The sequence below is a fragment of the Rhodamnia argentea genome, chromosome 1 (assembly GCF_020921035.1).
Source record: "Rhodamnia argentea isolate NSW1041297 chromosome 1, ASM2092103v1, whole genome shotgun sequence".
Taxonomy (NCBI): domain Eukaryota; kingdom Viridiplantae; phylum Streptophyta; class Magnoliopsida; order Myrtales; family Myrtaceae; genus Rhodamnia; species Rhodamnia argentea.
This window is the reverse complement of record NC_063150.1, coordinates 22,371,601-22,398,114: the sequence shown is the minus strand read 5'-3', so window position 1 is coordinate 22,398,114 and position 26,514 is coordinate 22,371,601. Positions and strand designations below refer to the sequence as shown.

Genomic DNA, 26,514 nt, shown 5'->3' with positions numbered 1-26,514 from the left:
TTTTTATCGGCTTAAGTCCTCTTAATGGTTTAGCAACCATTCGATCCCCAGTGGAGTCGCCAATCTGTCGCGACCCTATTTCGAAACGAGCGGGTGAGGTTAATGAGCCGCGCCTTCGGACCCGGTTGAGAGGCGGATCTTCAGCGCGGGGGTCTCTCCCAAGACCCATTACTCGAATCGCGATGTGAAGAAAATTTTATCGGGGTCGACCTTAGTGTGGTCAAGTGACATGTGCATAGTGTACGTGCATATGGAGTCGCCACCGATCAATTATTGGAGGGTATGATCGGGAACCCTACCGAGTGGTCGGGAGAGACCGTTCGGTTCTACGAGAACCAGAGATTTGGGTCCGGGGACTTGGTTACGCCGAGATTTACATCGACGCCCTTTCGGTTATCGAAGTTGAGTGATTGTCTAACCTAAAAATTCATGCGGATGAAATTTAGGGTGAGGTAGGCTCTAATGATCTAGGGAAGCATGCAAATGGGAATTTTCTACTCTAACGATCACAATCGAAAAATCAAAATACGCAATCAAAACAATAAGAACCAGATCAGTCAATCATTCAAGTAGACGTGTCTAATATGGCCCTATCGGCCCACCGAAAAATCAATTTGAGTTCAAGGATGGTTCGGGAAAATTTGGGACGGAAGGCCCACAAGGGTAGAATGGTCATTTTTGGGGTTAGGGATCCAAAAATCACAAAATTGGGGTCGGACCAGTTGAATGTGGCTATTTCCCATGTTTTGTGACTTTTTAGAATTTTTCTAATTTTTTTTTTTTTTTTTTTTGGAATTTTTGTTTATTTTCTAAAAAATTGGAATTTTTTCGGATCGTTGTAAATTGACCCTCGAAACTTCAAAATTTCTCAATCCAGAGTATAAGAGTCCCGTATCGACCTAAACATTTTTTAGAAACTTTTTGGGAAAATCCGGGAATTTTTATGAATTTTCTATAAATTTTACAAATTTTTTGGATTTTTTAGAAATTTTTATGCATTTTTTATTATTTTTTTTGACCGGGTCAACCCGGTCCAGACCTACTCGTAACTCGCTAAACACTAAACGGCGACGTTTTCCTTTTATTTCCATTTTTTTAATACCATTTTCTAATATTCGAATATATATAAAATGAACGGATAGCCGAGATCGGATCTGAAATTAATCTCGACCGTCGACTCTCTCCTATACAAAACGGCGACGCTTCAGCCTATCCCCCTAAAACAACGCCGCATCTAGTGTGAAAACGGACGACCACGATCCGAACTAAAATCTAGTCCGAACCGTCGACTCACCTCGACTAAAACGACACTGCATCAATTAAGTGCATGAACGGCTACGGTCTAACTTGGACTCGATCCGAGCCGTCCGTTCTATATAATGCAAAAACGACACCGCACCGCTTATATAAAACGCCACCGTTTTGCATTATTCTATTTTCTAACTAATAAACGAAATAACGGAAAATATAAAAAATTAGATCCAACGGCCCTAAATCAAACTAGACTAATTATCCTGGCCGTTAGATTAGATCTGACTCGGCTCGCTCGCGCCAACGGCCGAGCCGAGTCGATGACAACCCGGACCAATCAGGGCGTGATACATCAGACTTTGACCTGTTGACCGAGCTACGTCGGCTCGTCTTCAACCTCTCGACGACACCGAAACAAATGGCCGAGGTTTCCCGGCGAGATCCAAGGGTGAAACCTCAGCCGATTGACCCCAAACCAACGCTAATCTACTCGCCTTGACTTACGGATCAACATATCTTAGAATCACAGATTTTCATGCACTGGATCGCGAGTAATAAGCTTCACACATAACTTCACCTCAAAGTTCAATCACGACATATAGAGCACAATAAACCAATTCGATCACACACGAGCATCACAGGATGTCGAGAGAACTTACCTCGAGCTCCGATTGAGCTCGCGAGGGCTAGAAAGGCTTGGCCGGTGTTCGACCAAACCGAGAAGTGTTGGAGGTTCGACTCGGGGTGATCAAGCAAAATCGATGCGAGAAACAGATGCGAGTGTGATCAGTGAGATGTAAGAAGTAAAAGGCACACACTAATTCCAGTGATTAAGCTCGAGAGCATGAGATGCCATGATTGCACAGTAGCAAGATTGGAAGTTCGACTCACCGGTTACGGAGGCGATACGTCGATTAAGCTGTGCCGATCGCTTCTCCTCGGCTCGGGCGAACTTCTAGACTTGATCGCGGGCTTTGATTTGCCCTGGATTGGCCGGACGAAGTACTCACAGTCCTCACTCGAAGCTCCGGCGATGGCGTCGCCCGAGAGCTTCTCTCTCTAATTTCCTCTCTCTCTCCCTCTATATATATAAATATATATATATATATATATATATATATTCTGTTGTGTCCAATGAGCACCAATGAGCCTCCTCTCTTCGCGAATCTTCCTCAGGCTTTTATACCAAGTTTTGAAAACTTGGCGCGCACGGGCGAGAGTTCGCCGAGGCTCCCTCACGTGCTTTCACATGCAAATAGGTCACCGGACGGTGATGAAATCGCTTATGATTCCGTCAACGTCCGTTAGACCCTCAATCGAGCTCAAACGAGCATGAATTAGACCTGGATTCGAAAATGTTGACTTTACGCCCCGCCAGGACTTTGACCATCAATTCCGCCGTGCTCCGCCGATGATTGGCCGTGGCATTAGTGGCAATCGACGTACCTTGGCTTGAGGAACAAAAGCCCCTTGTCAATTGATCCAATTAGAGGCGAATTGACCTTCAATTTGATTGTTAAACCTTGCCCCCTTAAACCCGCAACTCGCGCGATTCAGCTGGGGAAGATGACACTATACTAGACCGGTTCGGCCGGTCCGACCGGTGTGAACCGGTTCGGACTTAAAAATTTCAGAATTAATCAAAATTGGTGGGGAATTTTCAAAATTAAACCTCAAAATTGAACTTAGGGGCCTAAATTCTATCTAGAAATGCGGTTTTGCCCAAAAATTCTCATCAATTTTTACGAAAGCCCCCAAATTTTTCTAAATTCCCAAATTGGGGAAAACTTCAATTGAGTACCAAATTGATCAAATTGGATCAAACCACCCATGCCAATGCATTCAGAATGTATGAAAACCTTAGGGGGTGGTCCAATTTTGCCATGATAGTCCCTAGATTGAAAGTAATTTCAAAAATTTGAAACTTTAGGGACTAAATTGCAAGAATTTTGGGAATTTTTGCCCAATTCGTGCAATTCGCGCAATTGGAGGTGCGATTGATCAAATTGAAGCTAGAAAGGACTGCAATTGAATGTCTAGACTTAAAATGTGCAAGAATTGCAAATAAAAAGACTCAATTGGCAAATTCAATCCTTAGTGTTGTGAAGGAACACCCAAAATTGAATTCAATTTTTGATTTTTATTGAGGTCAATATGAAGAGGGAATTAAAAAAAAATATTGGATTTTTTTCTGTATTTTTGTGTCCCCGAGAAGTATTTTTTATGAATTTTCTAGTATTTTTCTATTCTCCGAAAATATTAGAAAAATGTAAAAAATATGAAAAATTATTTTTTGTTCAAAATTGGTTCCTTATGCTTGGCCAAGGCCACCAAACTTGATTTTTCAATTTTTTGATTTTTTGTTAATTTTTGGTGAATTTTTAGAAAATAAAACTAAGGAAAACTTGATTAAAAATCGGGTGTCAACAGGCATGCAAAAGTGTTGCCATTGCATTCATCATAGGAAAGGTTCCAGATTGTAGTACCATAAACGTTTACAACAGAACCCTAAGATCGAAGTTGAGGGTTTATAGTTTTAGCAATGCCAAGCTTCTAGCTACAACCTTAGGAAATTATGCGGCCGCCGATTGCAAGGCAAGTTTTTCCTTTTCTTCAAAGTAAGGATGTGAATTGGAGGCCTACATATGCATGTTAATTCTCAAATAGTTGAAATGTCTTTTCTTCTTGAAATCTTTAATTTTCTTTACACGAAATTTTGGTTGATTGATGATATTTTAGATTTTAGTCTCATCTTTTAGCATGAAAATAATGGCGGGATGACATTCTAAAAATTGTATATTCTAGATCTTAACTTTATGACGTGTGTTATGTCATCTTTTAAGTGCAGGTTTTGATCATTGCTTATCTTGCGAATGCTATTGCATTGACTCTCAAGCAATGTGCACTAGTTATTCCTATGAGGAACATCACGTGTTTAACCAGAGTGTATCAGAATTGTGCAAATGGTTTGCTTAGGGCGAGGTTGAGGTTTCGCCTGGGAGTGTTATAAATGCCATAATATGGGGAAATCACTCGGACAAACATTTTGATATCAATCATGTGATGGTTAACACATCATCTGGTCATTACCCTATGCATGAACTCCTTAAGGCCGATGCATGGTGAGAAAATCGTCTTTGGGTCGACTGATTTAATCGGTATTATGGTTTGACTTTTCCGAATTGTAAGAATCTTTGTTTGCTGAAGGTTGAATGGAGAATTTATTAAAGACTTCTGAAAAGCAGTTGCTCTAACTAATGGAACCGGGGGACCTATAGCTACTAGTGGTATTGCCCGACACGCCTGCGATCACATTCAAGACTGGGTGCTTGGAACTCCAGAGGTAATAGTGGTTTTTAACCTCACTCGGCTTATTAGTTTGGCTTGCTTTTTCTAAGCTCTTGTGACGTCACTTCTTAGAGGACTTGGGTTTGCATGGGGGTTTTCTCATATGGTTTGTATAACATTCCGAATGGCCTTATCTTTTCCTTTTCGGTAACTTGTCGCAACGGAGGATGGACCATCGTGCAAGGTATAGAAAATTCTATCTTCATCATTCTCACTTTTCATCGGCAAATTCTATCTTGGAATTGTTTTATCTTGCACTTCATCTCTTCGCTTTGCAATGTGGTATATCACTCCAATCTTTTCATCATAATCGGTTTCTCGAAACTTAGCGGCCTACTTAGTCTCTTTCCACGGTCTTGATGTAGGTCTCCCGCTTGATGAGTTCTTGAGGAAGAAGATGGATTCAATAGTAGAAGAACTTATGAAACAACACTTGCTTAATGTTGCCTCCGTTGAACGCTCTCTTCGGAAGTGTACTAGTACATCTAAGAAGCGTAGAACTTGAAGCCCTCACCACCACCGATCCCCTTCCCAAAAGTTCCATTTGTTTAATTTCACCGATATTTAAACACTACTTTTGTGCTTATTTTACCGGAAAGTGCAAAATTTAGTTTTGGGTTGTCTTTATTTTGCACCTAACTACAAGAACTCGATTTAAGAAAGTGTGTTCATTATTTATTTCCTAGACCACTTATAACTACTCAGGTCGACTTTGGGACATCACAAATTCCTTCACTTAAAGTACCGATGTTTTTGGACCAAAAAAAACAAGTACCAATGTTCTTATTGGTGCCCACTCCTATCACTAAGGACCCAATCTACCCTCAAACCACGCATATGTTAATGGCGGTCTAACTCTAATGCCATTTATTATGATTCGGCTTGGGTCACATGTGTTCGTAGGGGTCACACATCTTTTAACCTATGCATGTAGTCTAACATGGTGTATGTAGATAAGGTGGCTCGAATGCATTGTTAGGCAATCCCCCAATTGTCACTAGAGTAAATAACCACCGGAGGATTGCCCTAGTGGCAACTCTTCCCATTTGGGAAGAGAGAGGTGGGGGGTTCAAATCCCCATCTTCGGAGAGAGTGGGGAGGAAGTGGGTGAGGAGGGAGCAGAGTTTCATAACCAACATATGGCACATAATGCATACGGTATGCCTTGAATATCTTGTATAACTGGCGACAAATATGGCTTTCTCATATGAGAGAGAGAGAGAGAGAGAGAGAGAGAGAGAGAGTCGCCAAGACGTGGTGGCGAGGCAATTTCATGGCTACAACATAACATGACTTACCACATAAGTAGGATAGTATTTAGGATTCTTGATAAGAATGAGACCGTCCAAATCTTTCCCATATGGTTTTTTTTTTTTGTAAATTAATGAACAAAATCGTAATGTATATATTTCCCATATGGTTGAATCCTACACATTCAACTAAATTAGATATAACACAGTTGAAATAGTTAAAAAGAAAGAAATGTCTTGATTGGACATATAACTTTTGAAAAGCACACGACATTCACCCAAATGAGTCGTGTGGGTAGAAACTTTTACAGAAGATTAAAGTTTTACAAAGCATCAATCAATTTAGAGTGCGGGGGCATGCGCACGAAACAACACACTAGGACATCGAGCGTTTGTGAAAGTAAAACATGCTAGCCAATATCGGTAAAATTGATGGATGCTTTTTAGCAAAACATGCTAGCCAATATAGTCAATTGCAGCTCAAAAGTTCCAATCGCAATGCCCGATAACTCCATACAAAGTGCTCAAAAGTCAAGTACTTTGTACTCAAAAATTTAAGATATTAGAGAAAGAGGCGATACGTATGATATTAATTGAGGAAAAAAAGGGTCACTTAGTGGTCGTTTGGCATAATTTTCCAGCGGCGGTTCAACTTCGAAACAGGGCGGTGCAACTCTTATAAGGTGTTTACCAAGCAAGTCGCCTCTGTAGTAGCCTTTAACGAATTAATCCACTCAACTTTTTATGTGTTGCGGTTTGAAAATACGTATTTCCAAACACATAAGTCGCCCATTTCACAACATAGTTACAGTTTGACCACCCTTGCACTTGACGGGGACTTTTAGAATTGTGGGAAAGACTAAAGCGGTTTTGTGGAATCTTGTGCTCACCGTCCTCGTTTGAAAAACAAAAAAATACCTATTGGCCATTGTTTTGACAAAGAAACAACACTCTTTGATAGTATAATTGCCATTGAGCTATTGAATTAACTAACAAGAATTCCAAAAACCCATCTTTAATATCCTCTCTGCCAAGATTATGAAATAATTCTCAAATGTTGGCGAAGCATATCATTTGAACTTATAATTGCCGAAGTTCGAATGCTATCCATCCGAATATATGAACAGAGTTTGCCAAACGAAAGAAAACTCAAGCTCAAAAGTGATTGTTTACACCTAAATTTCGAAGCATGTAGGAATGATTTCATCATCCCCATGAGAGTCGCAAGTTTCGTTTGTAAATCCTTGGACTTTCAATTCTTAAATAGCCAAAGAATTGGCATTCCTAAATGGCTTTCATTCTACCCATAAATACAGTAAACTCTTCCTTATCGAAATGTTTATTCTAACTACAAGTTATTTTCTTCAATGTTTACTTATTATGATGATAATTGTTGCCCGTGCCATAAGTTCCAAGCGTAATTGAATATAATTATTATTAGATTATGTCTATTTGATAAATAGGCGATGCAATGGTCGCCCATTCGCGATGAGACGACCTCATAAGAGGGAAAACTATTAAAGAAGTCATAAATGTATTGCAATTGTGCCTATTCAGTTTTAAATCCTTTTTTTTTTGTCAATTAAGTCTTAAACCTTTTGCATTTGCGCAAATTCAGTTCGTCATACCAATTTTGGCTGCAAATCGTTGAGTTGAACAGTTTTTAATAATGTTTTAATATTTTTTGAATTTTTTATCTGTTCTTTTTTTTTTCTTCCCTTCCTTCTTTCTCCAGTCAATCGATGAGGTTTGATGACCGACCAAAGTTGAGGGGCAATAAGGTCGACCTCGCCGACCTCCGGTGATGCGTGTCTTCGTTAGCCACTAGCCAGGGCGAGCCTCACCCAGATTTGGTGTCTCCCCACGGCGGCGAGACCGAGTCTTGCTTAGCCATGGCGAGGCTAGTCTCTCCCTATGTAGCACGCACAGACACCGACATGCAGCACACGACATGACATTATGCGCTTTATTTTTTTTTTTTTTAAAAGAGAATTTCAATACATTGGGATACGTTGTATATTAAATGCATATTTGAAAATATACATTATAAATTATCATGTACATATAAAAATTCAACGACAAGTTTCCTCTTTTTCTTATGTTAGGGATTCATGATTAGGTTTTTTGTGGGCTGGCTTGGTACATTAATTTTGGTGTGATTTGGTATATGATTTAAGCATACTGTTTTTTTTATAGATTTACATTTTGAGTTGTAATTTATTAAAAATACTTAAAAGTGCCCTCTACGTATCGAAATGAAGTGTTGGGATGCTGGACTCGTGTGTCGCTGGTATGAGTAGAGCGCTAACCATGTATTGGTCGTATGTCGAAGAGTGTCCGACACGACATGAGAGCCCTTAGAGAGTGTCGGTGCTTCTTAAGTCTTACCCAACGACAGAGAGGCTTGACCTCGCCCTCGTTAGCCCTCACCTCTAGTCGATCGCTGGACCTTGGCAATTGGCAAGAGGAGAAAGGAAGGGAAGAGGAAAAAAAGAAATAATAAAAGGAAAAGCAAATAATAAAATATTACCTAAAATTGTCTATATCGGTGCCGGCCGCGCCATATAGGATGATTGGCCTACCGCGTTAGTGATTTCCGGTTAGAATTAATTAGATGGACTGAATTAACATAATACAAAGGATTTAGGACTACATTGGCCAAAAAAAGTTTATAACTGAATTGGCACAATCGTAATAGGTTTAAGATTTTTTTTTATAGTTACGCCCCTCCCGATACGCAGAATGAACTTAAAAAATGGACATTCCCACGGATTATCGTGGCTTAGAAACACATTTCTCACACCGCTTTCGCTCCATGTCCACATGCAATACGAGCAAAAGTGCGGCATCTCAATCAAGCAAGCGATCACCTTTGCCACAAAGTCCGACTCTCTCTACAGTTTGCCATTGTACATTCGTACTCGCATTAAAGGTTCAAGGGTGGAATGCGTCGAGATGAACCTTCCAAGCTGAAACTTCACCTGGCAAATACCGGAAGAAAAGAAAAAACATGTACACAGGCTGGTCGTATTGAATCTTATAACCCAAGATCATTCACCATTTTCCGATAACTACACTAGATACTAATCAATTTAAAACTGTATTGTAAAGAGTCAATAGCACAAATCGGATAGCTACTGAAGCATAAAAGAAAGTGGTGGCAAAAGAGAAGCCAAAGATGTCACCAAAGTGAATCATTATCTAATAAGGTGAATGTACCCAATTAAGAAGAAACAAGAATCACAATAAATATGCGCTAGATAGAGCTCAAGGGCAGTTGCAGCAATTTTATATCATTTCACCGATGAAGTCAAAACCAGAAGACTAGAGAATGTTCACTATCAAGTGTTACGTTGAAAATAGTCGTACCTGGATTGATTGATGTGTAGATGATGGGGATATGAAAGGAACCAGCATTAGTTTAACTCCATCTACTTGAACAAAAGTTGATATGACCAGAGGTTTCTTAAGCAATGTTGAAAGGCGGTTCATTGTAGTAGGAATGCCCCAAGTAGGGTGAGAAAGGATTCCTAAGCAGTAAGGCCAATTCAGTATCAAGACCCATGTATTTGAAAGATAAAGAAAATCTTTGAATGATAAAAAACACACAATAACGAACAGCGTCATATCAACATTTTCAATCAATAAATTCTTCATGCTCAAACCACTGACACTTTCATCTATGGTGGTGAATCATCTTTTTCCCGATATCTTCAATGTCGGTGGAGAAAAATTATATATGTACCTCGATATGGGACAACAACTTCAACATCCCCTCTCTCGTGCAAGCCGAATTACGAGTGATACGTGAAATTTGACTAATGGGGATGGATGCACCTTTGCGAAAGGAACTATACTAACTCTGATACCATGTTATAAAATCTAACCTAAAAGCTTAAATTGATAGGTGAAGGGAGACCACATGAATATAAAGAGCATATAGGACCCGTTATCAAGCGATGTGGAACAACAACTACAACACATAAGACCCATTGTTAGGCAATGTAGGACAACAACTTCAAGACTTTCCAGAGCAATATGAAGAATCAATCAACATAAACAGATTTTGAAGCAGAGGAAGTGATAACAGGAAAGGTTTTTCAAAAGATTGATTGAAATTGATAAAATTGACTCATAAAGATTACATAGGGGGACGTCCTTTATATAGATGTGACTCCTTTTGAAACTAAGATAACATAAAACGAGATAATATAAATCTAATCTAATCAAATCAAAATAGAAATCAAATCAAATATTGCGATCGAATATAAGGCAACATTGCGTAAAATCGAAAAATTGCCCAAAAACCTATCTAAATAACTGCGAAACATGAAAATATGACGTCAATCACGGTAACACTGTGGGTATTGATCAGCGGCCCGTTTCCATGCGACCGACCAAATTTGAGCACAATCCGAGCTCGCCAGTCCCAAGTGCGAATAAGCGGTGGAATCGCCTTGATTTCTGGCGATCGGGTTTTTTCAGGAAATCACACGACAAATGTTCTACATCAGATTTGGATTCCGAAAACCAAGATCTTGCCAAATTGGAAACATTTAAGTTCATCATTTGATGAGAGCAAGTACATTGAATTTTAGTATGTGATTCAATAGTTGGTTAGCCGTTTTCTTGTTTTGAAGGAGATGACCAGAGGGAATTTGTAGGAAATGCTTCACCAAGACATGATAGACGAGAATGACTTTTTCATTCTAAGCTAGTGTATATAGGCTTGAATATCTTTGCCATAATAACTTTTTTTTTAATCTTTCGTGTAATTGCAACTTGCGATATGGTTTTCAACCTTGGTTAAATGTGCCTAAAAGTATTAGGTCTCTTGTGTAGTCTCTTTATTGTTTTATGACATTGAACAAAAATTAATAATATTTTCCTATGAAGTTGTGAATTACGTAGGTGTGGATTTTAGTGTTAATTAAATGCTTGTCTATTTGAACATTGTAACCCCGTAGAATGTGGTTTTGTGGAAATTGTCTTAAGAAAGAGTTCATGCAAGCATTAGTGTTGGTATGGAATCCGTTGATTATGTCAAGTGCATATGCAAACTCTTGTTTCCTAGTTGTTAAAATTGGCGGTTAATTTGCTAGCACACACTCTTTTTTCTTAATAGCATATGTGCATCGGAAATTCTAAAACTTGTGATGAAAGTGCAATTGAGTTTTAAAACTTGCAAAAGTGCAATCAAGTTCAAAAACTTATCAAATTAATGGAATTGAGTCCTTCCCTTAAGTCCGTCCAACTTGACCGATAGAAAATGCCGAACCTTACTTTTTTTTAATATTTTCTCTCTCCTATGTGGCAAGGACATAGCTAAAACATGAAATTTAAGGCTAAAACGATGTCTTTTTGGTCCAATATGATTTCTAATTTTATACTTAATTAAAATTTAAAAAATGCTGGAAATTAAAAATATCAAAAAGAAGAAGAAGCTAGAACCAGCTGCTACTAACGGAGATCGTAACTATAACAATCTTAAGATAGCAAAATTCCTTGTTTGGTAAGTTCTGACACGCACAAAAGGAGCAACAATCCGGGCAATATCTCGGAGAGAAACTCAAGAAAATAGATATGTCCGTGAATAAATGCACTAAGAGACCCTATTAAGCTTTACTATTCTTGGGATTGGCGAGCATCCATTCTTTCCGCAATAAGAGACTCCATGTTTTGTTGTAGAGTTGAAAGATTGATGCTAGTGTATCTAGAGAATTAGGGTATATTTGGAAACGATTATCATTCTCCGATTTTGTTTATAAAAAAAAAAGGATGAAAACATATTTGATAATGATTATGATTATGATTTTGTTCTTAGGAATATTTTTAGAGAAAAAATAAAAATAACAAAAAGTTGATTCCGGAAAAAAAAATCACTTTTGAAAATCACAAAAAAGAACAAGGTTACGATTTTTTTTAATAAGATTAAGTCCACGTAGACTTCTGAACTTTAAAAAAAAATAGATTTGAAAATTTACCAGCAACTAATTTTTTTTAGATACAATTTTTAAAATTAAAATTTAAAATAAGCTTTAAAATTTAATAAAAAATTTCAAAATTTAAAAAAAAGGGATCAAATAAAAAATAAAAATAAAAATAAAAATGGGGGCAAATTTTAAAATTTAAAATGTAAAAAAATTTAAACCTAAAAAAATTAATATTTTTAAAAAAGATGAAAAATTAAAAAAAATAAAAAAGAATTCTTGCCACCTGGTTATTCTTCGAAACAGAAAATTTGTGCAAGTCAAAATGCGTTTACGTCCGAAAATTGTAATTTTGTACATTTTTCAAATGCATTTTGATTGTCTGAAAATTATCCTGGGAACATAATTAGAAAATATGATTCCAATCAAAATTACTTTTTTGGATAAGAATCGTTGTCAAACAGGCCCTTAGCCTATGGGCTATAATTAGTGATGCCATTGTTTATGATATAGAAGTTCCTATAAAAATGGGAAATGCCCTACTTGTGAGTGCGGATTAAACTATTATTTTACGTAATAAGAATTTAATGAGGCTTCCCTACTCAACTTATCCCATAATGTGCATGTTCGGTCAATTATTCTAGCTACTCCCTTACTAATGTCTTTCGAATATGTTTATTCGGCGATGGTGAGGTAATGGTAGACGTGGTTCTAGGCCCGAGCCGGATCTAGGTGAGGGTCGCTAGCCCTCGTTCGGTTCCGGCCAAGGGCCGCAACCGGGAGTGGGCCATGAGGCCCTCACTTGCTATCGGCGAGGGCCGCCAATCTCTAGCCAGGCTCGACGACCCCTGTTAACCATTCCCTCACCATCGCCAGCTCATCTCACCCGTGGGTTTTAGCTTCTTCTTTTTTGTGCATATGTTTTTAGTTAATCTAAGTAAAATTTATATTATAAAACCTATTTGGACCAAAACGATGCCCTTTTATCCATGTCATCTTCACGTAGGAGAAACAAAATATTAAAGAAAAAATCATGTGAGCGATTTATGTTAGCCAAGTTAGATAGAGTTAATGAAAGAACTCGATTGTATCAATTTAACAAGTTTTAAAACTTGATTGTACTTTTGCAAGTTTTAGGACTTCGTGACAAGTTTTAGAACTTCCATTGAACATATCCCTTTCTTAATTAATGTATGCATTCCTTTTGTGTTTTGGTTCAATTTGTTGACGTTAAAGTACGAAAAAAAGGGACTTTTATTTTTCTATATTTTTTTTCCAGTTGATATCCTTTATTCTATTTTGATCGATAACTTTTTCCTATTAAATACATATGTATAAAAAGATCTGAAAATTTCCAATTTTATCGCCTCAATTCACCAAATAAAAGATGAGATACAACAAAATTCATGTATCTCAAATGATATTCTACAATCTTATTCAAATTAAAAATCCAGACTACCAAGCGCATCCTTAAGGTTTCGTGGGAATTCTAAAATATTCCTTGAATACATATATTCTAGAATATTCTTGTAATATCAGTAGATGGTAAATGAGAGCATTGTATCTAATAGGTGTCTCCACCTCTTTTAATTGTCCACAAAACAAATTGGGTCACATCACCATCTGCAGCGCTTGCCTGAAAAAATAGTGACCTGTGAAGTAGGGTCCCCATCTCCCTACGTGCCCCACTAGCAATTTGGCGATCAACTTAGTCTCTAGTTCGAAAACCGCATGCTTGTTCTTCTTCTCGAATGAGCTCTTCTTGCCGCTTCAGAGCTTGTTCTTCTTCTCGAATGAGCTCTTCTTGCCGCTTCAGAGCAACAGCCTCTTGATTGGCAACTTCAATTTTGTTACTACACGAGACAGTAATGCAACACAAAGAGCAAATTATACATACATTTTATGTCAAATATACTTAAGACATCATAAGAATTTACACAAAAGTATACATAATCCACTTGACAAGATAAAAGCGCATTATCAGACAGATATGTGATTGGAATAACCACCAAACCAAAGATCAATCTCTGTGTGCTCCCAACAATAATGTCAGCAGTCCAGTAAGCTCGGAGACAATTTTTCCCATATTTGCAAGAAGAAGCTAACCTAATCATCGCGAGAAAGGAGTTGGAGGGGTATTTAACAAGCAAAGAAAAGAGTGGCTTCAGATAGGGACAAAATGATGGTGTTTTAACCATGGTAAGGAATCTGGACTGGCCCTCATCACCATGTATTTCCAGGTGAAGTTAAATATCTTTTAATAGATCCTTTGCCACGCTGGCTAAAGCCTCCACAGACATTGTCAATTATCCCTAGTGAACTCTACATGTGCTTCTCCCTATTCTCTTAGATACATATGTTACAACTTTAGCATCATTGTTATGTTAGCAAAAGTTGTCTCTCCCTGAAAGACAAAAACTAAGTCCGTTCACAGAAATATATCTGTTTCATGGCAAACAAGCCAGAAAGACAACTATAAGAAGAAAGAACCTGAAAATTCCTGCACAAGGAAATACCTGAAAATATGATCAAGTACAAAAATCTCCACTGTTCTTCGACCCAATTCTGTCAACCGCCTTTCGTCACGCTCAATGGAATCCTTATTGAAGTCCTCACGAGAATTGCCATCCTAAAGTTTTATTGGACAGTTGCAGAGCCATGACTTAGGTTGAAGACCCAAAAAAATTATGTATTTAATGAAACAGCACGAAACAATCAAACAGGAGAACAGGAAGGAAAAACATGAAGTTGATCATACACATACTGATCTGCCGATAGTGCAAACTTTTAAATAGGAAAAACTTATAAGGCAAACCTATTATGTGCAAGTGTAAGGATTTCACACCACAAAATTTCGTCTGACATCTTGACCAGTCTTCTGATCAAAACTTCCTAGTACAGAGTTGATCATACACATGCTGATCTGCCCATAGTGAAAACTTTTAAATAGGAAAAACTTATATATGGCAAACCTATTATGTGCAAGTGTAAGGATTTCACATCACTCAATTTCATCTGACAGCTTGACCAGTCTTCTGATCAAAACTTCCTACGCTCACCAAAATGACCAATGAAAATCCTAGCTTGGACTTCCCATACTAATAAAAGCAGCCTCTCATTTATAGAAGAGAGAGAAAAAATTCACATGTCTTATTCAAGTAAATGTTGCCTTCCTAACTGTCATGTCATAATAAGGACATGATGCATTTAGAAAAGCAAGGCAAGACATCAGGATGCATAAACCAACAAGATCCAACCAAGAGGCGGGAGTTAGAGAATGAGTCGCTCTGAATGAAAGCTATTCAGGACTGGACCAACGACATCTAAAGAAAAGCACTTTGCCATACAAAATGCAGTTATGGTCCAATTAATAGAAAACTAAATGCTGCCATCTCATTCGCACTCTTAACATTCTGCAGCCATTCTTTGTGGTTCCCTATACCATATCAGTGTAACAAACTTGAGTAGACTTGACAGCTTACCTTTGTTCGATTTTGAGGACCCTTCTCATCTTTTGGAGGCAGAGGTTCCAAGGCGGCCCTCTCAAGCAGTAATAATACGTCATCCACCAAAACAAACATATCCTTATCCACCGAAACAATGGGAGCCGGCATTTCATCAGGATCCAATACTTTTGTCCTCCCTTTCTTACATTTGCTTTGACCTTCGAGAGCCTTCAAACCACTATACAAGGAATCCATAACCAAAGTCGAGGTAACTTCTTTTTCTATGAAAAAGTGTTTCACCACAACTTTGAGAATCACATCCATTTTCTCTTTTGACATACTAGCATTTTGGTCAATTCCCAACCAGAAAGCACAGATGCTGCAAAATCATGTATCTTCCCATTAAAATAGGCAAATAACCTCACAAAACAGATTTCAACATACAAACTACCATTAAATGAAGATTTGAATACTCAACAACGGCTCCAGCGAGTCCTCAACTGAACACTTCATAACTCTGAGAATAGTGATTAAAACAATATACTAGTTGAAAAAAAGTACTAATAACAGCATACCCTGACCATCTAGCCTTGTCCTCGATCAGCTTCCCAAGCTTGCCCCTCCTCTCTTCGACAAAACGTCGGCAGATTTGCTCTACATTAGTCAAGTACACACGAACAAGTTCTCTCCTGTATTGAGAATCCAGGCAACGGAATGGTCGATCTGCTTTCTCCCTGGTAATGATCAAGCAGGGTTAATCAGATGATAAAAGTGAGTGTTCGCTGGGCTAATTGAAGCTTAATCAGATGATGAAAATGAATGTTCGCTGGGCAAATTGGAGCTTAATCAGTTAAAGGTAAAAGTAGGTTACGGAAGTTCGAAGAAAAAAAGCAGCAATCACTTCAAAATTAAGATAACAGCATCTTGATCTTCGTGACCAGCCAAACCATTGGATAGGAACATAAGGCAGAAGACTCTCATATGGAAATTGGAAGGTTTCTCAACTAGTCACTCCTAAAGAATTTCTAAAAGCACGACTTTTCATGACATACACAATATCACCAAAGTACGATTTTTTTCTACCTTTCAAAGACAGGACTGACTGGGTATAGATGCATGAGTAAGTCCAACTAGCCAACAATGAATTTTAACTGAGAAGGATGAAATTATCATGTGAGAACTTCACAATGTGGATAAAGTAACCAATTATCATGATCCAACATGATAATTGGTTGTGTGTGTCTTTATTTATATAAATTGCTTATGTATATATATTAAAAGATATTAAAAGAGAAAAGAAAACAGAATCTTCAACTGCCAGAAAAACATAGACATGTTAAGCCAGACATCAATCCCTCGTCAGCTTAAAAACTAGCCTAAAAATGATATGTATCGAGGAATTTTTAAATTTAGAAACCTTAAAAAAATTAAACTGCACAAAGATTATATTAGGGAATCAACAGATACTAGTGAAAACAAAGCAAAATCAAATCGCTATATACTTCACAGCAGAAATTGTAATATTAAAAAAACGATTAAAGTGCAATCAATTTCTAAGGGGGGTTCAGATGATTATGTTAATCCAGACATCAATCCCCCGTCAGTATAAAAACTAGGCTAAAAATGATATGTATGAAGGAATTTTTAAATTTAGAAACCTTAAAAAAACTACACTACACAAAGATTATGCAGGGGAATCAACAGATATTAGTGAAAACAAAGAAAAATCAAATCGCGCTATATACTTCACAGCAGAAGTTGTAATATTAAAAAAAAGATGAAAGTGCAATCAATTTCTAAGGGAGGTTCACATGACCTGAATGTAAGAGACCATAACCAGACCACCCTCTTCCACAAAAATAAAAGGGACAAGGGGAGACAGAGAGAGAAACAGTAAGAAGCAGCTATGAACACTAGATCATCAATTAACTTACCAAAAAAAAAAAAAAACACTAGATCATCAACTCTATGACATTAAATCAACTGTTTTAAGTCCTTCATGTGACATAGGGAATGTCAACACGCATCCACTGATTATGACTTTCACACGCAAGTACAGACAGAACCAAACACTGGCACTTTAACTAGGACAGATAAACTCAATTCCAGCCCCACCACTACTAGTAAAAGTTCATAATTAGACAACTTGAAATTGATTATAAAACATTTCGGGGCTCCAAATAGATTCAGAATCAACCATAACTACATCTGTACAAGAAGAATTCCCTTCATGAAGAAGTAGCTTAATTTTGCAAAACAACGTGACAACCACGCCACTTGGCACAATTTAAATGGTGTAGACATGATGACAATACTGATGAGTCACACACAACAAGGGAAGAAAATTCTGTTTTGAAAAGTGACTAAGATGAACCTATGCAGAAAAATCTCTTAAATGAAGAATAACATAAATGGAACCATTATATGAAAGAGGAAAATGAAAATAAAGACCTTATGACTTGGACTTGAGCCTTTATGATAAGGGTGTCAGCATCAATAAACCCATCAAACACTTTCGACAATTCCATAAACTTTTTCCATCCCCAATCATGCTCCTTCTTCCAAAATCGATGTAATGTATCTGCAAAACTCTCAGCAAGCCAGTTATTGACCTTGGTAGGGTCAAAACTTCAGTAAATGCAACTAAATAAATGTAAATCAACCCACCTGAATATTTCGATTTCTTTGGATCTTTATTCACCACAGCAATTGTAAATTGTGCAAAATGAGTCCATCCTGCACAAAGTAAAATTATTCTTATACAAAAAGAAATCTTAACCGTACCATAATGAGATATACAAAACTATCATCAAATGTATTTAAAATTGGAAAAAGTGGTGAACCTGGAAGAAGTTTGTCATGATTGTGAACACAGAGAAACAAAGAGAGATGGTTGCAGACATCACAACCTTGGGGATATATTAAAATATACCTGCATCGCACAGGCAAATTATCAAACAACACAACCAGATCATTAAAACTTATCTACCTTCATGAAGTTCTAGGAAATTATTTGGTAATACAACCAAATACATGCAGACTGAAATGCGATTCTCATCCTCCGAGACAATTTCAAACTTGTTCTGAATGTTTCAGTTCAAGTACACCTTAAACAAAAAAAAAATCAAGCAACTAGGAAAAAATTAATTATCCTTATAAAAGAGACTCGGATAATTCGAATCAAATTATACAACTTCATCTTCAAAGGGGACTAGTTAAAATGACTGCATGAAACAAAGGCCCTCATATCTTTCACATTACATACAGAACAAACTACTAGTTCACAGAAAAACATAAGGGCATGTGCGGATAGACTTTTACTTTTTGCTTTTCACCTATTCTAAATCTCATGTCGGACACAATTTGACTTTTTCTTAGCCCAAAGCACTTGAAACTTCCACAATAAAAAAAAGTTGGCACTTCTTGACATTTGTATAATATGTTAGATTGAAGAGGGAAAGCACAATTCAACCAAAAAAAGGGGAAGAGGGAAAGAAGAGAAAGTGGGGTTGAAGCAAAAGGAAAAGGTTGCTTTTTGCTAGGTATAACCACATACTGCGTAAACCCACTCAACATTTGTGGATGCTAAGATAAAGCATTGGATGCAGAGAAAAGCACTTTAGAGGACGTAAGGAATTGGAAGGCTTAAAAGACAAGCAAATAACATAGGATACTCATCAACTGTTAAAACCGGGCATAGGTGATGAGAAAGAGTGAAATAAACAGTCCATATGATATGACAGGATATTTTACTTAAAAATACTGTCTACAAGATATGGAAGAAAAGTTAAATGCAGTATATTCCTAGACACAACAATATTAATCATGATGAAGTAGGCAAACTAAGGATGTCAGGAACCATTCCTATCTTACAACATAAGGTAGATGGCATGACCAACATCTAGTTAATGTCATCACTAGTAATTAGTTTCCCAAAAGCCATTGACTAATATTAGATAAAGAAACAATCTACTTCCTTCTCATTTCCCGAGAGAATACTAGCGTCATGCGATTGCAGAGAGTGACACTGTCTGCGTGGAATTCCAACCCGCGGGGGCCCACACCCCATATTCGATTGATTCATGAACTAGGTATCCCTATCAGAGCTGGAAGGTTCTTACCCCACTTTCTGTATATCAGAAACGAAACAGTTCCCCAAGGGAGCAAGAAGACTGAATTTCACAATATGACAAAGACCAACATAGGCATTTGAAAGAAAGAATATCATGCTATCTAAGTAGAAGTGACTAGATTTTTACTACAACAGCTACAATCAAATTCTTCCAACTAATCGCGTAGGCATCACAGATCTTCTTCCTCCACTGCGTTCCATTAAGTATCAAGTCTTCAGTAAAACCTAAGTCTTTTGTGACTCAATCTTTCCAATAGAATACAAAAAAAGCATCTCATACAGAATTAGTTCAAGAAGACGAACACAATCACAGCCAACTTACATCTACTATAAAGAGTCATACCATTTATAGCCGCCAGCGTCAAATACATCACTACGAAGTTCCCTTTTATTAATCTGTGAAAATTTGTCTATCGTCCATGTATGTTTTCCATATAACTCAGAAGGTTTTGGCCCTACAACAAAAAGAGAGAGAGAGAGGGAGAGAGTTCTTCAACAAAAGCAACCATAATACGTATAAGTACCTGAAACAAAGAGCAAGATGAGACTACATCCCCTAAGAAAAATGCCCGTCATCAGAATTAATGACATGTTCCATCATTAAAAAGATGTTGATAGACAAGGTAGAGAGAGGCAATCCTCAATCCGAGTGGAAGAGGGAAGAAGCTACAGCATTTATCTAGTAAAAATCATCAAAAGCTACTGACCAATTAGCCAAAACTTTTCAAATTTCTGGACTTATTGAGAAAAGAACTCTTCAGATTTATCTACATAAAAAATTCGCACCTTTTTTGGAAGTTAAAAGTTCTAATTTCCCAACCAAACAGGAAGAATGCGGTTGGAAGCATCAAGAATAATTATCTATCTTGGCATCGTATCCTATTTCAAGGAACTCCAGCTGCAATAATGCCTTCATAGAAAATGGGTATCTATGACTTCATAAAAAAAAAAAAATGGATTATCCTCTGCGCAGATCCACACAAAGATTCAACACAACGAATAAATCCAGTCATCGCAAAACTTGAACTGCATCAAAGAAGTCTATTCCAATGTTACAACCCCTTTACCACCCAGCATTCACTATTTTAAGCAGTCTTCTCATCAAGTATTGATTCAGTACATATGCAAATGATAGTGGGTAACTATGACTTCATAAAAAATAAAAAAAAAAGAACGGATTATCCTATGCGCAGAACCACACAAAAATTCAACACAACAAATAAATCCAGTCACGCACGCACTATTTTAAGCAGTCTTCTCATCAAGTATTGATTCAGTACATATGCAAATGATAGCTTTTGAAGATCTCAAAATCACAGGAAGCCAGGCAAAGACAACATTGAGTCAAAAGAATTAAAGCTGAAGAAGTAAGCACACCACCATCCTCGTCAGTATCCCAGTATGGAGGCGAAGTCAATGGGGTTCCCTTTTCCACCTGCTCTGAAGATCGCCATTCCGCCAATGCTTCCCCAGATCGAGAGCTCTGAGCACTCAAAATCCCCTCCTCAGACCTTCCCACTCCAGACTCCTCCGTCGCAACGCCAGCCATTTCTCGCAATCAAACACTCCTCTTCCACACTGGCTCAACTCTTATTCCTAAAAAGAGAAATTTCAGTAATTAAACGAAAAGAGCGTTGAAAGTCAAAGCTTTGAAGCCACACTTTTACATTGCAGAAAATCATTTTCGCTATGCACACATATTCTTCCATATAAAAAATTAACTCCTGGAATAAGAAATCCAGTGTCTAACGAATTAGGCGCTGCAAATGTCAACCAAACCTTTTTGAGGATTGCCAATAGATAATGCCCGCAAGAGAGAAAATTTTGAAACCAAAAACAACAGTAACTTGATCCAACACATACTATCAGCCCAGATGACATCCATTTCCGGGCACACGCCAAAGGCAGCCGCAGAAACAACCTCCTTCCACGACTTAAATCCTCTCATTTCTGGGAAAACCCACGCGAACCCGTAAATCCAAACACTAGACACCCTAAACCTAACGGAAACGCCATTTCCACGATTCGACAGGTGCCCAGGAAAACCCTAAACAAAAAAATCAGGCAGGAGAACGCCGAACAAGAATTGAAAATCGCCCGATTAACCCAAATTGCATGATGCCTAAAACCCGGAACGCGCCCAAACCAGCCGACCCCGAGAAACGCAGAGATCGACGACCAAAACCGCCCTCGAAGCCCAATCCGAATCAGAATCACGGTGGCACGCAGAGGTCGCGGCGGGGGGCGATTGGGGGAATCCATCCAAAACGGAACGAAATGGAAAAGAAGAAAAAAACAACCGAAGCGATTCTCGCGAACAGGGCCACGGCGGCGCAAGATTGAAGGGCTTGTAATACATACTAACCTTAGGCAAAAGACCCCGGGGTGGAGATTGGTGGGGGGGCGGGGGGCTTTTGGGGGAGACGACGGCAATTTGGTGCTCGAGAGGTTTAAGTGAGAGAAAGAGAGGTCGTAGGAGCAGCGCAGGAAGAGAGAGAGAGAGAGAGAGAGAGAAGAGAGAGAAGACCGAAGGCGGAACCAGAAAGGAAAATTTTTATTCTCGGGGCCTCTTTTTTTCTTAATTTCGTTATCCCTTTTTTTTGTTCCCCTCCTTTTAATTAATTAATCCGGTCCGGACGTTTTACTTCTTCCTCGTAAAATACAAATAAATAAATAAAAATTGCATTGCACTTCTGAATTTTTTTTTTTTTTATGACCCAGGGAACCCCCGCACGACCGGCAGCCGGGGGGTAAACCCCGGGGCAACACGTGCTAGCCACCACACACACTGCTACGGGTAAGTCACCCCGCGATGCCTCCGGGATTTGAACACTCGACCTTTTGTGAGAGGAAGAGTGCGCAAGCCAGCTGCGCCACCCAGGTGGGTGGTTGCACTTCTGATTTTTTGAGACAACGTAAGTAGAAAAATGAGAAGGAAAAAAAAAAGGGAGAGAGAAAAGAACGAAGGACGAAATAAAATCGGACATCGCGTCATAGACGACCTAATGAATTTGATCGAATGAAGATCAAATCGCTAAAATTATTCCAAATCGATCCTCATATTTTTTTTATTGATTTTGTGAAAAAAGAAAAACGTCGAAAAGTGGAAATTTCGAGCGGGGAAAATTTACGATAATCGGACAAAAGGTGGTTTTATGTGATTAGTTTTTTTTTTTTTTTCATAGGGGTCGGTGATAAATGTGGGGGTGAGGAAGGAGTGACCTTATTTTATTTTTTTATTATTTTTTTTTTTGGGTCATAAGAGAAGGGAGGGATTCTCACTTTTGTAGGGCTGGGCTTGGCCTGGGCTCGGGGAGATTGGGCCGTGCACTTCGTGGGGCCCACCAGCACTTCCTCCTTCGGTTCTTGGTTCCCCCACCCAAATTAGGGTTCGGGGTCAATTCTCGAGGCTGTTCGCTCCTTTTCATTTTTCACTTTGTATCCGTGCAAGAGAGAGGGGAACAACGCCATCTCTCTAAGCTTATCCTCGATTGGATAATTTGTAATTTATATCGACATATTTGAATACCCCGTGTGTCGAGATTTCAATGCTCGAATCCGTTCTATCTTACGAATAACCTTACAAAAGTTACATATAATTTTTGAGATATGCTCTCTTCCCCGCATAAAAGTATGCGGTTAAAGTTGATCCAAACCATCCTCCATTGGATAATTTCATAGCTTATATAAACATATTTGAATCTCCCCCCCCGCATCGGGATTTCAATGCTTGAATCGGTTCGGTCTTACAAATAACCTTACAGGAATTACGGATATTTTCTAGATATGTTCTCTTTCCGCGTAAAAGTATGTTGTTAAAGAACGACCAAAAAGCGATAATGTGAGCGCTTCGTTAAGAATTCTAGCTTGAGTAATCTTTTTGTCGGTTATTCCATAATAAGTGGTTATCATTCATTTGTCTTATAAAAAGGATATTGACGCGGCTGAAATTCTAAGTTTGGGATCAAAAGTTGGATCGGATTGGCTTGAGCATATGACAAGACATATCTATCTTTTTACTTTTGTTACTTAATGGAGTCTTGTGTGGTGTGATGGATATATTTCAAAATATTCGCCTCGAATTTCACTTTATTATCATGTCACGCTTAAAATTGTTCGATATGAGGATAATAAAGAAATTGGGATGATATAGCATTTGTTGATGATGAATATCGGAAAATTTAGAATTATGTACCTAACATGTAGATTTATTGTCGAGACATAAGCTAATTAATTCTTCGATCTTTCATATCAATGCATATCAACTACAGATTTCTTACTAACTTCGGAGATATTTTCATCATAGCATTTTTTTTTCATCATAGCATTTTTTTTTTTTTCAATTCTATGACTTTCTCCACTTTCTATCAATTCAAGAACTTACTAAAATTACCGCAAAAAAAAAGGCAAGAATTCATACCTCTTAATAAACATTGGTGCAGAACACGTTCACTACGTTGGAGAGAAGAAGCAACAACTTATGAAACCCTTTTATGGAAGCAAGCATGTTAAAGTCCATAATAAATTAACTTCAAAGATTTATTAGAGGGGTTGGTATTTAGTAGGCCCATCAAACCAATGGGTCAAGTCAAGTTTGGATTGAATAAAAAATGGTATAATTCAAATTGACCCATTTAACCTGCATTGACCCATTTTTACACAATACAATTCTAGCGACTAATACCCGACTCGACTCACATTCGATTCATACCCAACTCAATCCGCATTCAAATTCCGATCAATTTTTTTCTTGAATTCTTATCAATTTTCTTTTTTAGTTTTAGTATGTTCAAGAATAAATCTCAAAATAGAGCATTTAAAAAATTTCTTTTTTTCTTGCCATAAAAGAATATTTTAATTTTTTTTTGTCGAAAATCTTGAGGTTTAATAGATGGAGAAATACTAAAATTAAAAAAGAAAAATACGAGCAACCCATGACCGCAACGTTGGTTTCGGTCAACAAATTACAATGGCACCATTTGCAAAAGCAATTCGATTCAACCACCGAACCAATGCCCATTAGCCTCTCAAACCTCCGCCTCGCCACCAACAACTTCCTATTAGGCCACTTCTCCTCCTCCCGTCATTGCACCCTCCATGGGTGGGACACCGGTGATGGGTCCAGGTTGGTATGGTCAATAGCTCAAACGTCATCTTTGACGGAGTGGCAGCTTAACACGAAGATTTGCCACTTCGAAATCGTCGAACTGTTCGGCAAGGGGGCAGCCCTGGAGCCGGAGAATGAGGTGAGCAGCTCCGATCCTATGGGCAATCGGAAGTTGAGGAGGCCCATGAAAACTCATTCTCGACATTGGCTTTGTTAGGCTCCCTTCCGGCTTCTCGGACGCGATCTTCAAAGTCCGGACCAACAACTCCTCTTTCTGCACCGATTACACCATTTTCCTTCTCCTCATCCTCTTCCTCGGCCTCCTCTGGCACTCTCTCGCCCATTGCCTTCATTGTCATGATGGCCGCGCGGCACTTCCTCTACTTTTCCAAAGACGAGCCTCTCTTCCTCATCTTCGGCGGGATGATCGATGAACACGTGGTCCTAATCGTGATGTCAATGCTGATGATTGTGTTCCCATCGCCGACGCGTGCGATGGTGAACATCCCGGTGACAATCTTGATCGATGCGGTGGTAGGCGGCGTTGCATGCGACGCCGAGGAAGGCGAACGATCCGTCTCCAGTGAGACATGGGTTGATGATGGGCGTTGGACCTTTTTCTTTGCCAATTATCAAATGGGCTGATAATGAGTTTCTTTCGACTTTGTTAAAACTCTTATTTAGTTAAGCTTTTCCCTCTTAGACCCATTTAAACCAATATATAAAATTTTAAGCAATCTGACCCGTCTTGTTAAATATGAGTTAAAATATAAGTCAAAAACACATTTCGATAGCTTTGGTATTTAGCTTGAATTAGGTAGATTGTGTATAATCATAGAATTTCTTCATATAAATTAACATTGACATGTTCGAAGCTTTCCAAAGGAAGTGCTCCGATCTTTTAATAGCAAACAAGACCGGGCTAGTGAAAAGAAAATGAAGCAACTCAAAAGCTTGTTTCATTAGGGAATAGTGAAGATGACAACATCAGATGTTTTAGTTGGATGCATTGGGCAAGGTATTGTGTTTAGAGTGGAGCGGAGAATAGGTCCATAGAAAGGACTAGGGGCACCAGCACAAGTCCCAAGCACATGGGGTCGTTCTTAAGGAGGGAATTGACATGAGTAGTGGCTGAGCTGTGCACAAGATAGAGCGGGGCGACTTTACCAAAGGCCGGGCGAAGCGTGTGCTAAATGTATTGGGATGTAATGTGGTTCATACTCACCATCCACAAAAAAGAACGGAGGTCCGATGGCCTTCCCGGCGGGAGTCGCAGGGGCAGCGCCCCCTAGACGCTAGAGAACTTTTATAGTTTGATCACATATTTTGTTAGTAATTTGGGTTTGGGCCTATGAATAACTGCTTATATATTTATATAAGATTTATCCTTGTTCTCACTTAAACTAGGGCTAAATTCAAAAGAAGATTGCAATATCACACCTCACTCAATTATTACCTAAAAATATTTCTAGCACAACTAATTATTTGAATACATCATATAAACAAAAATGAATCAACCAAAGTATAATATTAAGTACAATGAGAATTTCGATAAATGAAGTATGTTCGCAAAGTAATTTGAAAATATAACAACATATTGATTTTTTTTCTCTTTTATTCCCCGCAAGAAAAACAACTCATCTTTTCTTTGGTACTCAAATGAGCTTAGGTCCATTTCTGTTAGAAAAAACATCAAATCTCCAATTGATTGATTTTGATTTGTCCCAATCATGTGGAAATTGCTACTTATTGTTATTAGGATCACCACAATTCGAATAACTACAATAATCAAATCCAATAGGCTTGACAAAATGCTTACCGAAGTGATTTCTATAATGTTGGATTGAAGGCCAACGCCTTAATCTCTCATTGACCTTCGGAAAAACATTCTTGATTTCACTTACCTCTTCGTAGCCAAGACCGGATTTGTTGTAGTACATCATTTGTATGGAGAGGATGTGCTCTAATATCTTTGAGCCGAGAGAAAATTTCTTGCAGATCTTTTGAACATCTTCCTTTTGAAATTTATTCTCCATTTGTAGAATAGTCT

At 38.2% G+C, this 26,514-nt stretch overlaps 2 protein-coding genes across 2 annotated transcripts in view; both read right to left on the bottom strand.

Annotated features, from left to right (window-relative positions):
- Positions 1 to 26,514, bottom strand: part of LOC115726647 (TNF receptor-associated factor homolog 1a-like) — a 184,028-nt gene that overhangs the window by 133,021 nt on the left and 24,493 nt on the right. The gene's annotated exons all lie outside the window — the stretch shown is intronic.
- Positions 13,488 to 21,914, bottom strand: LOC115733272 (TNF receptor-associated factor homolog 1b-like). Its single transcript, XM_048273234.1, has 10 exons — positions 21,755 to 21,914; positions 20,735 to 20,963; positions 19,701 to 19,812; positions 18,045 to 18,157; positions 17,893 to 17,967; positions 17,677 to 17,806; positions 15,801 to 15,959; positions 15,262 to 15,604; positions 14,296 to 14,408; positions 13,488 to 13,632 (listed from the first exon to the last, which is right to left on the bottom strand). The coding sequence occupies exons 2-10, from the start codon at positions 20,904 to 20,906 to the stop codon at positions 13,488 to 13,490; spliced, it is 1,362 nt and encodes a 453-aa protein (XP_048129191.1). The 5' UTR covers positions 20,907 to 20,963; positions 21,755 to 21,914.